The 15712-nt window shown below is 45.6% G+C and overlaps 1 protein-coding gene across 1 annotated transcript; it reads right to left on the minus strand.

Annotated features, from left to right (window-relative positions):
• Positions 1-281: 281 nt before the first annotated feature.
• On the minus strand, positions 282-8256 carry LOC100345798 (short stature homeobox protein). Its single transcript, XM_051833451.3, has 5 exons — positions 7699-8256; positions 3313-3542; positions 1422-1479; positions 1164-1252; positions 282-1022 (listed from the first exon to the last, which is right to left on the minus strand). Exons 1-5 carry the CDS (start codon positions 7922-7924, stop codon positions 795-797), a joined length of 831 nt encoding a protein of 276 aa, XP_051689411.3. The 5' UTR covers positions 7925-8256; the 3' UTR covers positions 282-794.
• Between the last annotated feature and the right edge of the window lie 7456 nt (positions 8257-15712).

A 15712-nucleotide genomic window follows, 5' to 3' on the forward strand; every position in this document is an offset into this window, starting at 1 on the left:
AAATGACAAACCTCACCCAGATGTCCCACGTATGTCACCTGCTCGCCGACCACTTCCCTGCCAATCAACCCCCACTTCAGCTGCAGAATCTCTGCCCCCTACGTGCTAATCACCTAACTTCCACTGCGCCCAAGACCCGCCCACTTCCCTGATAATCACCCAACTTCCCGTGAGCACAAGCACAGTCCCCTCCTTGCCAATCACCCCAACTTCTGGTGCACAGAAGCCACACTCCCTCCCCATGCCCGTGCACAGGACCGCAGGACCGCAACACCTCTTGCTTTTGTTATCATTATTATTATTTAAAATCTATGTACAATATTGCACTGGCCTCTGACTGGCACCTGCCAATCACGCGCGCCAACTCCCAGCTCTCTCTGTGGCCGGGCTGGAGACTCGGCGTGCACTTGCTCCCCCTGCTACATCCGGGACCCCGCAGCGACCCGAAAGTGCCCAGGTCAGCCATCTGGAACCGCGCCACAACCAGCGCCAGCCATGCACCCTGGCTGTCCTGAGGCCATCGCTAGTCTCAGCATCTCATGGTTTGCCGAGGGCCTTCAGGGGGTGCCCACCGGCCGGGACCTCGTTCTCGGATCGGAGCTGCAACCTCGGGTTCCGGCGCGGCAGCCAGGGCGCAGGATTTGGCACTGGCACCTACGCCCGGGTCCAGGTTGAGCATGAACGGATTTCGCCACAGAGATCCCCCCCCATCCCCAGGCCTCCCTCTCTCCACACAGAGACACCTGAGGTTCCCTCCCCGGGCCCCATCGACCCCCGCAGGCAGGGTTCAGAGATCAGAGCCCCAGGGCCTCGGCGTGTTTGCGGGCTTTGAGCCGCAGGTCGGCGATGCTGGAGCTCCTGCTGCTGCTGCTGGTGCTGCCCCGGGCGACCTCGGCCAGCGATGCGGCCACGGGGAGGCCGAACGCAGGCGGCGGCGGAGGGGGCGGGAGCACGAGGTAGGGCAGCAGGTGCGGGTGCAGGTGCGCCCGTCCCACACCGTCCAGCTGGAGCTGAGCCTGCACCTGCGAGAGAGAGACGAGCTCGGGGAGGGGTCCTAGGCTCCCAGACCCCAGCCAGACGGGGAAACCCAGGCCCAGGGTCCCAAACCTCAGCCAGATGGGGAGACCCAGATCCAGTCCCCCACCCCACCCCCGACACCTCACCTGCTGGAATGGCATCCGCAGGGCGCCCATGTTCACATAGGGAGCCACACGGCACGCCTCCAGGTGATTGGCTGGCCCCAGAAGCACCCCTGCCCAGGGCAGACGAAAACGAGAGAAAAGTCCCAGGCCCCGCCCCCAGACCTGTCAATCACTCACTGGCCCTTGCACCTGCTCAGCCGCCTTGGTTTACCCAACCCCCACCCCTCTACCTCTCCTACCCACCCCCACCCACCGTCCCCAGACCTGTCAGGCTCTCACCCTTGTGCATCTGGTTCTCCTGCTTCCTGCACTTGGCTCTGCGATTCTGGAACCAGACCTGGGGGCGAAAAACATAAAATAAAAATTAACGGGACAGGCGAAGGAGCCAGGGAGGGACTGACAGGTCTGGAGGTGGGGTCATGACCACCCAGTTTGTTCCGGCCCTGCCTCCATCACCCAGGCAGATTGTGGAACATTCTGGAATGTTCTAGAATGTTGCAAGCTTTTTTCTTTTTAATTCTATGAGTTAGTTTAATTCGATGAGTTAATTTTTCCTTTAAAAAACAATAAAAAATATTAAAAATAAATAGGAATCAATAGCTATGCCAATCCAGAACCCCTGCATCTTGGCCATTATTTTTTAAAATAAACAAGTAGAATAAAAAATGTAAATAAAAATAATTTTTAAATATATTAAAATAAATTAGAGGGGCCGGCACTGTGGTACAGTGAGTTAATGCCCTGGCCTGAAGCGCCGGCATCCATTAGGGGCGCCGGTTCGAGTCCTGGCTGCTCCACTTCTGATCCAGCTCTCTCTGCTACGGCCTGGGAGGGCAATGGAAGATGGCCCAAATCCTTGGGCCCCTGTGCTCACAGGGGGGACCTAGAAGATGCCCCTGGCTTCTGGCTTTGGATCAGTGCAGCTCCAGTCCTTGCGGCCAATTGGGAAGTGAACCATCAGATGGAAGACATCTTTCTCTCTCTGCCTCTCCTCTCTCTGTGTAACTCTGACTTTCAAATAAATAAATCTTTTTAAAAAATTAGAAATAATAAATATGCCCATGCCTACCCTGCCTCTTGGCCATTATTTAAAATAAATAAATAAAATTTTTAAAAAATTTAAAAAAATCAGCATGCACAAGAGAGAGGAGAGGGGGGCCAGTGCTGTGGCGCAGTGGGTTAATGTGCTGGCCTGAAGCGTTGGCATCCCATATGGGTGCCAGTTTGAGACCCAGCTGCTCCACTCTGATCCAGCTCTCTGCTATGGCCTGGGAAAGCAGAAGAAGATGGCCCAAGTCGTAGAAGACAGCCCAAGTCCTTGGGCCCCTGCACCCATGTGGGAGACCCGGAAGAAGCTCCTGGCTCCTGGCTTCGGATCAGCACATCTTTGGCAGTTGCAGCCAATTGGGGAGTGAACCATCGAAAGGAAGGCTCTCTCTCTGTAACTCTTTCAAATAAATAAAATCTTTAAAATAAAAAAAAAAAGAGGAGAAAGGCTGCTGGCAAATTCCCCTACCCACCCCACAGAGGAAAAAAAAAAGGTAAATATTTTTAAAAAAATCAGGTCCATCCCAAAAAAGCTGAAAATAAACTTAAATAAAAATAAATATAAATAATAATTATGCACGAGCTAGGCTCCCCAGACATTAGCAGGGATCTGTCTACACCGCAGGAAGCCACTTACTGCCTTATGAATATCAGTTTCTTGTTCAATTTTATGAGCTCATAGCTTTGCATTGGGAGCCCTCTGGCAGCTGTGGGGCTATTCCGCCAAAATTAAGATAAAATAAAATAAAATCATTGCAAAGATTTTAGTGATAGTTGAGCTGGATACGGTGTTGCAAAATTTGACAGCATGAATGAATGAGTGCACCTGCCCTGAATGAATGAATGACACCTGTCTCACTTGAGCACACCTGTGTCTCACCTTTCACTCACATGTCACTCACCCTCCAGCTGTGTCACTCACCTGGACATGGGCCTCCGAGAGCCCCAGGCTCTGGCTCAGCTCCTAGCAAATGAACGCGTCCCTGTAGTGCACCTGTCACCTGTCACCTGTCACCCATCAGCTATCACTAACCTGGAAGTGGGCTTCAGGGAACTCCTTGAGCATGAATGCGTCTGGGTAGTCCACCTGTCACCGGTCACTCAGCCGTCAGCTGTCACTCACCTGGACCCGGGCCTCCGAGAGCCCCAGGCGTTGGCTCAGCTCCTCGCGCATGAACGCATCCGGGTAGTGCGTCTCCTCAAACAGCCGCTCCAGCGCCCGCAGCTGCTCCGCGGAGAAGTTCGTGCGGCTCCGACGCTGCCTCAGCCGGGCCCCACCCCCGCCGCCTTCCTCCTCCTCCTCTTCCTCTTGCTCCTCCTCCTCGGCTTTCGGCGGGCGGGGCCCAGAGGCGCCTGCGCGGGGCCAGGAGGGGTGGGGAAGAGAGAGACGCGCAGGGTCGCCCAGGAGCCCAGGGTACATGCTCAATGATCATCTCTGTTATTAAATATTGGTTAATTACTAATTATCAGTCACGAATGATCTTGATTAATCTACCACTGGTAATTATTGATTGATTAATAATAATAGATCATTAATGATTTGAGTGCATAGCTGTTAATAATTGATTTAATAGTTATTATTAGCTACTAATGATTATGATTATTTTTTGGATCCACCACTGCTGGCGACAACTGCACGCGCCGGAGCCTTCCAAATGCTTCCTTATTATTATTAATTATTAATACTTATTAACAGCTATTAATGGTTATTATTTTTCACATCCACCACTGCCAGAAACAAGCACAGTGTGTGATACCCGCAAACGCTAGGCCCTCCGACTGCTCTTTTATAATGAATTATTAGTTATGATTAATTATTATTGTTATTATATTTGCTCCACCACTGCTGGCTACTACCACGCACTTGTGCCCGCTGGGTGCGTGAGAGATCTGCACGTGCTGGACCCTACTAATACTGCTTTATTATTAATAATACTTATTACTTATAAGTATTAATTATAACTTATTAATTATATGCATTATTAATTATTAATTGTTATGAATTATTTTCGGATCCACCAGTGCTGGCTACAGCCACAACATATCAGATATGCACGTGCTGAGCCCTCAAAAGGCTGCTTTCTTATGATTAGTAATTAGTAGTAGTAGTAGTAGTACTCCACCACTGCCCACTATAACACACAGTGCCCGCTGGCTTGATCCGCTATGCTTACATGGGTTGGGCCCTCAGAATGCTACTTCATAATTATTAATAATTTCAATTATTTTTATTAATTGTTATTTATGTTCCACTACTCTTGTCTGCCACAACAGATGTGTCTGCTGGGTGCGTGAGAGACCCATACAAGCTGGGCCCTCAGAATGCTGCTGCTTTATTATTAATATTATTAATCATCATTATTATTTAGTATTATTAATTGGGATTAATATTTCTTATCGCCCACTGCCGGCCACAATGCTCCTTACTCATGCTTTATTATTAATAATAATAATATAATATTATTTCTGCTCCACTACTGCTGGCTACAATAACGCATGAGTTGCACTGGGCTCTCCGAATTCTCCTTCATTAATATTATTATTAATATTAACTAATATTATTAATGATTATTATTGCCATTATTATTTTGGCTCCACCACTCTTGTCTTCAACAACGGATGAGTGTCTGCTGGGTGTGTGCGATACCTGCACGTGATGGGCCCCTGAATACCATTTTATTAATTATTATTAATTATTATCTATTATTATTATTATTTCTGCTCCACTACTGCTGGCTACAGCAACGCATGAGTGCCCATTGGCTTTGTAGGCGACCCGTACGCGCTGGGCCATCCAAAACGAGCATTATTAATTATCAATTATTTATTAACAATAATTATTATTCACTGATTACTATTAATTATTATTTTCTGATCCACCGCTGCTGGCTACAACTACAGCGTGCAAGCCCCACATGCTCTGGTCTCTCCAGAGGCTGCCTTGTTAGTAATGATAATATTAATTTTTTTAAAGATATATTTTATTTATTTGAAAGAGTTACAGAGAGAGAGGTGTCTTCCAACTGTTGGTTCACTTCCTAATTGACCGCAACGGCCAGAGCTGAACTGATCCAAAGCCAGGAGCCAGGATATTCTTCCGGGTTTCCCACACGGGCGCAGGGATCCAAGCATTTGGGCCGTCCTCTACTGCTTTCCCAGGCCTTAGCAGAGAGCTGGATCAGAAGTGGAGCAGTTGGGACTCCAACCGGTGCCCATACGGGATGCCAGCAATGCAGGTGGCGGCTTTACCCGCTATGCCACAGCGGCGGCCCCAATTATTAATTATCATTATTATTTCTGCTCCACCACTGCTGGCTACAATAGCTGACGAGTCCCCGCTGGATTCGTCGGAGACGTGCATATGCGCTGAGCTCTCCAAAGGCTGCTTTATTATTAATAATCACAAATTATAATACTTATTATTTATTAATTAATATTATTTTGGATCCACCACTGCTGGCTACAGCAACGCTGGAGTGCCCACTGGGTGAGTGTGAGACTCACACTTGCTGTGCCCTCGGAGTTCTCCTTTTATTGTTATTTGTGTTGCACCACTGCAGGCTGCAATGCAGGAGTGACCGCTGCCTTCATTCGCGACCGGAATGCGTTCGGACCCCCCCATGCTCCTTTATTAATATTATTATTATTAATTAATTGCTAGTTGTATTATTTCTACAGCTCCCCGCCAGCCGCAACCCTGGTTTTTTTTTTTTTTTTTTCTGTTTGTTTGTTTTTGTTTTTTAAATTGTTCCCGGAGGAGAAAGAGGGGTTAATGTGGCCCCGCCAGGCTGTCCTAGCGCTCCCGGAGACCCAGATCTAGATCCCGCCTCTCTCTCCCCTCCCCCATACCGGGACACCTGGGCCCAAAGGGGACTGAGACTTTGTAGTGATTTCCCTGTTTCTCAGATAGATGTTTTGTAGTAATTCGTTCTAAGTAGGTTGATACTTTGTAACAATTCTTTCGGAAGAGTTTGATCATTTGTAGTAATTCGTTCTAAGGAGGTTAATATTTTGTAGAGATTGGTTCTGAGGAGATTGATAATTTGTAACAATTTTCGTTCTAAGGAAATTGATAGTTTGTAGCGATTTCTCTGAGGGAGAGAACTTGGTACTTTGAATGGATCGGTGAGGAAATTGATACTTTTTAGCGATACCGTGAGATTGACACTTTGTGACAATTCTTTCTGTGGAGACTGACAAATTGTAATAATTCCTTCTAAGGTGACTGATACTTCCTAGTGATTCGTTCTGAGACGGATGCTTTGCAATCGTGAGGTGATTCAGATTGTTACCATCCTCTGAGGAGAGCGACGCTTTTGTACCAGCGTCTGAGGAGACTGATGGTTTGCAGCGAATCCTCTGAGAGCGGGACTTTGTGGCAATTTCGTCCGAGGACGCGGATACTTTGTAACAATTTGTCTGAGGAGACCCACGTTTGCATCGATCCGAGAGGAGGTCAGGACTGTGTACCGAACGTGTGGGGGAGGCTGATGTAGAAATCGCCTGAGGAGTCGGACGCCTTATAGAAATCCTCTGAGGAGACGGCGCACACGCGGCGGTCGCCTCGGAGGACACCGGGACTTCGCCGCGATTTGTTTAGAGACTCGTAGCTCGAGGCGGCAGCGTGCGGAGACGACGCCTTTTAGCAGATCCTCTGTTCTGCTCGGGTCGTCTAAGGAGACTGGTATTTGTAGCCATAGCCCGAGGAGACTGGCACCTCATGCGGCTCCTCTGAGAAGACTGATGTTTAAAGCACCTGCCTGAGGAGACCGGAACCGGGACTCTGTGCGAATCCTCTGAGGAGATAGGACTTTGTGCGAATCCTCTGAGGAGACCGGAACCGGGACTCTGTGCGAATCCTCTGAGGAGACCGGAACCGGGACTCTGTGCGAATCCTCTGAGGAGACCGGAACCGGGACTCTGTGCGAATCCGCTGAGGAGACCCGGACTCTGTGCGAATCCGCTGAGGAGACCCGGGCTTCCTAACAATTTGTCTGAGGAGACCCATGTTTTGTACGGACCTGTGAGGAGACCGACACTTTGTGCGAATCCTCTGAGAAGACCGGACTTTGTGCCAATCGGCTGAGGAGTTGGACGCTTTGTCAGAATCTGTCTGAGGAGACCAGGACTTTGCAAGGATTCGTCTGAAGAGACCCAAGTTTTGTACCGAACTCTGAGGAGACCACGAGTGTCTCGCGATCGTCTGCGGAGAATGGGACTTGGCAGGACTCGTGTCTGAGGAGAGTCCCTCCCGATACCGACCGTCTGAGAAGACCGATCTGATTTTGCAGCGATCGTGAGGAGACCACGACTTTGCGCCAGTCCTCTGAACAGCGCGACCCCTCAGCCCCGGTCTGGAAGCAAGTGAGCGGGAGACCGAGAGAGAGAGAGAGAGAGAGAGAGAGAGAGAGAGAGAGAGACCGCGAGACAGAGAGAGAGACCGCGAGACAGAGCTAGAGAGACAGAGACAGAGCGAGAGACACGGCATGGTGGGGGAGGGGAACCTTACCTCCAGGGGTAGCCTTGGCCGCTCCCAGGTCCCGGATCCTGTCCTGGTCGCCGCCGTCCACCGGGTCCTTGAACAGCTGCAGGGGACTGTCGTCGATATGGTCCGCCGCGGCCCCGCGCTCCAGAATTTGGCGGTAGGTGACTGCGTCTCCCTTACGTCCTCCGACTCGGTCCTGGGGACTTCTAGAGTCGAAAGATTTCGATACGAAAGCCCGGAGTTCCTCCATGGCTCCGCCGCGGTCTGCCGCGGGGGTGCTGTCCACCGGGTCCTCCGGGGCGCGCGCGCTGGCTGCGGGGCGCCCTCGGAATTTGGCATCGCGCTATTTATACGGCTCTGCCTCGGCGCCCAGCCCCCAGCTGGCTCTCTCGCTCACTCTCTCGTTCTCTCGCTCGCTCTGTCTGGAGCAATTAGGGGCTCCGACGCGGACGCGGGCGCAGACGCCAGCTCGCTCCCCGCCCCCCTGCTGGGTGTATCGCCGCGGGGCGTCCGAAAGGGAGAGAGAGAGCGAGAGAGCGAGAAAGCGAGCGAACAGGTAGGAAGAGGAGGAAGACCTGACCTCGGCGGTAGTGGCGCAGGCTGTGTAGACGCGGCCTGCGGTGTAGACAATACGGGCACACTCGCATCGAATCCGCATCCCGGAATCCCTTCCCCCCCTCTTCCTCAGCTTCTTCCTCCTGGCTCTGGATCCTCAAAGGGGGGGAGGTGGTGACGTCACTCTGACAGGGTCTCCTCACCCCTACCCCTCCCCTACTCCCGGTTACCTCCAGGGCTCCCCGGAGAAATTCTCTGTCAGGATTTTTCATTTTCAATTACGTCAGAGTTTAAAATTGGTTTTAAATTACATCAGAGTTTTTAATGATTTTTTAATTACGTCAGAGCTCAGGGAATTCCTTCCATGGGTGGGGGTCGCTGTCTGTCCGGCTCGCAGGCCTGGCCGATTTGGGGTTTGTGTGACAGCGGCTCTTACAGAAAAATGAGAATATATTTTTTATATTTTTAAAATATATTTGTAATTATTTTATATATTTTATATGCTTCTTATATTAAATACTTTATATACAAAATTTCATGAGAATAAAATATTTTCGTATAGAAAAATCCATGAGTATATCGATTTTAAATTTTATATATATTAATATTTCAAATATATACTTAATATTTTATATATAAAATCCATGAATATATATTTTAAATATATTTTAATATATTCTTTATTTTAAAATTTTTTGTATTTTTAAGTTATTTTCTATATTTTTAACGTATTTTTTGTATAAAACCAGACTTCCGCGGCGCTCGCGCGCTCTCTCCGCCCGTCGCGCAGGCCGCGGCCTCCAGGGCAGCGAGCGGCTGGCTGACTCCGTGTCCCCGTCATCCGAGGTGTTGCGCTTCTTGTGAGGCCATGAACACTTTGTATGAGGAGCTGGCACTTTGCACCGATCTGTGAGGAGTGACATTCTGTACAGACCTATGTGAGGAGGCTGACACCGCGTATCGATCTGTGAGGAAACTGGTACTCGATTGCGTTTTTGAGATTGATACTTCCTAGTGATCGTCTAAGATGACTGACATTTGTGAGACTGACACTTTGCATTGATCAGTAAGGAGGTGGATGCTTTGTAGAGATTATCTGAGGAGATATGGATACATTGTAGCCATCTTTGTGAAGTGATTGACAATTTGAATCCATCCTCTGAGACTGACAGTTTGCAGCAGTGATTTGAAGTGATTGACAGTTGTAGTGTCCGCGTGGGCGGACCCCCGCGCCCCAGGAATCACTGGGAGCTTGTATGAGAGACAGAGATAGAGGCAGAGAGAGATGGCAGGCGGAGCCAGTGGAAACCCGAAACTGATCCGTGGCTGCTGATCTGGACTGCCGGACGCCTCAAATACCTGTTTATTAAAAATTATCATTAGTATTTATTATTTAAAATTATTATTTTAAAATCATTATTTTAAAAGTTATTACTATTTTTAAATATTATTGTTTTTATTTTTGTGGGTTTTTTTGTTTTTTGGGGGTTTGGATTTTTTGTGTTTTAGGTTTTGGAAAGTATTTTTATTTTTTTGTTTTATTTTAAAATTTGTTTCCTTTTTTGGGGGGGGTAGTTTTTTTGCAAAGCAATTTGGACTCGGGAGCCTTCCTCCTCTTCCTTCTCCTCCTCCTGGCCAAAAAAAAAAAAAAAAAAAATTTAAAAATCCAGAACCCAGCGCTGCTGCTGCACAAAATATTAATATTATTAATAATAATAAATTTTCAGGGAGATGAATGTAATCTTTGCAAAAAATATGAATATTCATCAGCTTCGCTCCAACAGATGCCGGCGTTCGAGCTCTTAGGAATTCGGAAACAAATCCCCTGGGCACACCGGAATCCTCAGCATCGCTCAGACTAAAATAAAATAAAACCCAGCGCCAAAGGAGTTGTTTAATTTCCGTGGCCGCAATCGTCAAGGCCGTGACGACGACTTTTAATCGGAGCCTCAGCCGCGCTCAGCAGCAGACGGGACAGGATCTAATGATTTTTTATAAATTGATTTATTGATTTTCTTGGGTTCGTTGCTGCTGCTGAGCGCAGAGCAGGCCCTCCCCACAAAAAAAAAAAAAATTCATTTGTTTGACTGTTTTGCTCTGAGCTTGGGTTCATTTTTGCGACTTTTCGATGCATTTTTGCAGAAATTCGCTCTGTGCTTTGGATACGATGTTTGCGAAGATTGCTCTGAGTTGGATATATTTGCAAAGTTTGGATGCATTTTTGCAAATTTTCAATGCATTTTTGCAAGTCTCTTCGTGCACAGACGCAAATACTCCAATGTTTTCTCCCCGGATCCCTCCTCGCACGCGTCCCCCGCCCTGCTCAGCAGCCCCAGCTGGAAGGTTCCTCCCCTCCCCCCTTCCACCCTGAAACCGCCCCCGCGGCGCCTGCCCAGAGAGGAAGCGACCCCGCGACCCCGCCGGGAAGTTTTCTCTGCAAGAAAAAATATGTTTAAAATAAATAAATAAATCGGCCTAGGCGACCCCGGGTGCTTGTCCTGCGCGGCCGGGGGCAAAGGCGTCTGGCGGACGAAGGCAGTGACTCTGATCCGAGATTTTGAGTAGCAGGAGCAGGGGCTCTGTCCACCGCCGGGGTAGGTGGCCCAGAAGTGTGATCGCCCAGGTATTTATTGTCATTAGTGACGTCATCTATCAGTCATAAAAATGTGCAGCTTCGTGAAAGCAGGATTGTATGGTTTCGGAGTTTAAACAAACGGGAGCAGAGGAGGCTCCGATGCTTACCAAGAGAACGGCCAACGGTGTGCAGGGTTGGGGAGGGGCACTACTACTTGGGGCGAGCATCCCCTCGCTTTTAGCAGCCCGTGGCACTTCCTCAGCTGCCTCGGCGTCGTGAGATGACCTAGGCCACGGATATAACCCCACCGCTCACCTTTGCGATCCGACCAAACGCGCCTCCAGCAGAATCCGGGCCGGATTTAAAGTTTGCAAACTTTGCAGGCTCCAGAATGTATTTCTGCAAATCCTGGGAGCTGGATGCATTTTTGCAAAAGGACTCAGCGAGCTGGATGCGTTGTTTGGAAAAAAAAAAAAAATCGTGGCTTTAAAAAAATTTTTTTTAATGAGGCACAGGAGTGGGAGATGGGGCGGGTACCCAGCAGGGTGCTGCGGCCCGGCTGGGCTCGGGAGAAGCTTCTGGCGAGGGCAGGGTGCAGGGCCCAGAGCCAGGAACTCCATCCGTATCTCGGAGGTGTGCATGAGCAAGGAGCTGCAGTCAGGAGCCAGGCGCTCCATCCGGATCTCCCACGAGGCTGCAGCAGGTGCACAGGGCCCTAAGGCATACCCCGCTGCTCCCATTCTGCCACCTGCAGGTCTCTGACAGCTTCGCCTGTGAGTGACAGCCTGACTGTCTACTTTGGGGCACTGGCAGGTGGAGCTCCGCTGATACCATCCCAGGAAGCAGCGGTGGAACCCGCCTGGCGCAGGCGCCAGGATCCGCTCACCTCTAACACAGGTGAGGGAGGGGCAAGGTGACGGGGCGGGGCCTCCTCCCCTGGCCTTGGGGTCTCCTGCTCCACCTCTTCCTCCTCCAGGGAAAAAGAAAATAAATAAAAATATTAAATATTAAGAATATATAAAATATATAGTATATAAAAATACAAATTATAAATTAAAATATAAACGTCTATAAATATTAAAATATTAACTACATATGAACGTATGTGTTATATTAAACATGCATTTAAAATATAAAAATTAAATAAAATATTGCAACATATTAAATATTTAAAATATATAAAATAAATAATACTGAAGATATTAAAATTAAAATAACAGAAAATATATGAAATATTAAAATGTATAAAATACAGTTATGAAATATACAAAATATTAGAAATATGTAACAATATTAATTGTGTATACAAATAAAAGTATGAACGATAAAATATTTAAAATTTAGAATATATAAAATATTTAGTATATGTCATATACATTAAAATATTGAAATATAGAAAACATTAAATTATGTGAAAATATTAAAAGTAGATACAAATAAAATACAAACTCACACCCTCTCTGCATCCAAAATTAAAACAAAGGCAAAAGGCAAAAAAACCCTCCCATTAAAAAATAAAACCCAGACCCCATCTGCAGGTGGAATTTAAATCAAAGGCAAAGCAAAAATCCACTGCAATCAAAAATATAAAAACAGATCTTTTCAGCTGCAAATCCTTGCAAAGACCACAGAAAAATTCCTTGCCATTAAAAAAAAGGAAAATACAAATTTGCAGCTGGAAATTTCATAAAAAAGCAAAGCAAAAATTCTTGGCCATTAACCAATCAAACCCCAGCTCCCTGTGCAACTGGGACTGAGCCCAAACACGGAGCAAGAGTTCACTGCAATTTAAATAACATTTAAATAACAACACACGCGCATAGGCTAGGCAGCCAGGAAGTGCTTAAAGCAAAGCAAAAGTTCATTGCAATTAAATTAAATGGATTACAGGCCCAGTCTGCACCTGGTTTTATTTTTTTATTTTTTTTTAAACAGAGGCCAAGCAAAAAGTTCTTTGCAGCTAAAAAAAATTAAATCCAGACCTTCTGTAGCCAGTGGAAACCAACGCAAAGCAACAAGTCCCTTGCAATCAAAAAATAAAATAAAATAATTTTAAATAAAATAAAATGAAAATACAGACTCTTTATAGCTGTAAATCTGTGCAGAGACTGAGCAAAAATTCATTGCAATTTAAAAAATCATTGCAATTAACAAATCAAGTACAGACAAACTCTGCTGCTGGAATTTAAATAAAAAATGCAAAACTTTATTGCAATCAAAAATATAAAATTACAGTCCTTTGCAGCAGCAAACCTGTGCAAACAAAAAGAAAATTAATTGCAATTAAAAAATAAAATATACACATTCTGCAGCTGGAATTTAACTCAAAGACATTGCAAAGTTTTACCGCAATCCAAAAATTAAAAATTCAGCTCTTAGCAGCTGCAAGTCTACAAAAATGGAGCCAAAATTCATTGCAATTAAAAAATTTATTGTACTTAAAATATAAAAAAAGACAAACTTTGCAGCAAGAAGTAAAAGCAAAGGCATGGCAAAAATTTGTTTCAATCAGAAAAAATACAGGTGTTTGGGTTTGGGGTTCGAGTTTAGGGTTCTGGTTAGGGTTAGAGTTTGTGTTAGGGTTCAATTTTGGGTTAGGCTTTGAGTTTGGGTTCCATTAGGGTTTGGGATAGGGTTTAGGATTTGGGTTTTAGGGTTCGGGTTAGGGATAGGGTTCAAGAATGGTATTAGGGTTTGGGTTTGGATTCGGGTCTAGGGTTTAGGCTTGAGTTCAGTTTAGGGTTTGGATTAGGGGTTCATGTTAGGTTAGAGGTTAGAGTTAGGGTTAGGGGGTTAGGGATAGAAGTTGGAAGAAAAATACTAGTCAGTAAATTGGAAGCACTGCTAAATTACTCAAAAATATCATGAAATGATTTTCATTCAATGAACGTGTTTTTCAAATTCTTGTTTCTTTTATGACTTAAGGGAAAATTCAAAAATATTTTCCCTTGCACTAATTTCAAGTTAATTAATACAGATAATACAGAATTACCACTAAATGACCACCTGTCAAGTATTGAGGGACACAAAAATGAGAAATGGTAAAAGAATAAACCTGGAGGTAGCAGACTTCCCTGATTTGTCAAGTCAAGATTAACCCCATAGAATCCTTTCTTGGTATAGTAAGAGTAAAGATCACAAACTTCCCTCACTGTATGCAGCAAAGGTTCCCATCCCCTGTAGTAAGATGCCACACCCAGTAGTACCACCAAAACTAAGAGACAACAAAGGGCTCAAGGTCTACAAATAAGTACTCCTATTATAACATGACACCTACACTACCAGCACATCAATAAGGTCATAAACCAAATTGCCACAGAGGTCTTTTAAAGCAAACACAATCATCTGTAGAAATATACAACAAGAATTTTTTTCTTTTCTTCAAGGAAATTTTAAAGCATTAGTCCTCACTAGTTTTCAAGCTACTGGAAAATAATATAAAGGAAAACTCCCTCCAATAGAGATCTGCTACAGGTACACATTTAAAGTGGCATATGCCATTAAAGCTCCATCTATCAGGGAGCAAAATGGTGTTAATTTGAAATTACATTAGTGGCTGATGCTTCCAGTATTGAAGACAGAGACCAGCGTAATAATTTATCCCTGGAATTCATATTCAGAATTTGCTTGCATTAATGCCATTATGACAGTTTAATAATTGTTTTAACAAAAATTACATATATTCTTAATACAGGTAGTCTGAATTTTAAATTTAACATTTTATGAAAGGGAAATTTCTTGATTCTTCTCCAAGTTCTAGTGAACTAGAACAAATAAAATAATTTGAGTGATAAAAGAACATAAAGACTTTTATGCATAGAGTGCTTAGGTCCAAAGTGAATAGAAGTCTCATGTTCATATGTTGAATGAGATAGATCTTTCAATTCCTAAAATAACATGTCCAATGCATTAAAAAAAAGTGAGATTATGGACTTCAGTACTCTATTCATCAATAATTTGCCAGACTTGCAATGGGTAGCTTCATGAAGACACTGGAGATTAGAATTTTTCTACAGTCAGCCCTTAAGGCATTTGGATCTGGCTGAAAAGCCTGTGACAGCATTTCAGGCATGGAAAACCAAGACACTGTGGCAAAAAATGTTCTACACAAAGGATCTCTGTGAGTGAGATCCCAGTGGAAGGAAGGGGCCATCAAAGAAGGAGGTACTTTTCTCTGCAGGGAGGAGAGAACTTCTATTTTGCCTATGGCACTGTCTAAATACTGTCAGAGTTTGTGGACTCAAAAGGCTTCCACAGCCTTGGCAGCTCATGACAGGAGCCTCAGGTGATCATTGATGTCATAAATAAGAGTGTTAATTGTTAAATCAATAACAGGAATCATTGTGTACTTATTCCACATGTAGGACCTCTGTCCTTAATGAGTTGTACTATGAGAATTAGCAGTAAAACTTGTCTTCAAACAGTACTTTATACTTTGTGTGTCTGTGTGGGTGCAAACTGTTGAAATCTTAGTATAGAGTTGATCCTCTGTATATAAAGATAATTAAAAATGGATCTTAATTAAGAATGGGATGGGAGAGGGAGAAGGAGGTGGGGCCATTTGGGGGTGAGAAGGCAGGTATGAGGGGAAAAACCACTATATTCCAAAAGCTGTTTCTATGGAATTTATATTTACTAAAAAAAAAAAGCTTTCTAAAAAAATGTTTTTCTTTTTTTTTTTCCTTTGACAGGTAGAGTTATAGACAGCGAGAGAGAGAGACAGAGAGAAAGGTTTTCCTTCCATTGGTTCACCCCCCTAAATGGCCACTACGGCCAGTGCTGCGCCGATCCGAAGCCAGGAGCCAGGTGCTTTTCCTGGTCTCCCACGCAGGTGCAGGGGCCCAAACATTTGGGCCATCCTCCACCGCCTTCCCGGGCCACAGCAGAGAGCTGGACTGGAAGAGGAGT

This window comes from Oryctolagus cuniculus, chromosome 13 (genome assembly GCF_051225735.1).
Source record: "Oryctolagus cuniculus isolate XC-2025 breed Fujian yellow rabbit chromosome 13, ASM5122573v1, whole genome shotgun sequence".
Lineage (NCBI taxonomy): Eukaryota > Metazoa > Chordata > Mammalia > Lagomorpha > Leporidae > Oryctolagus > Oryctolagus cuniculus.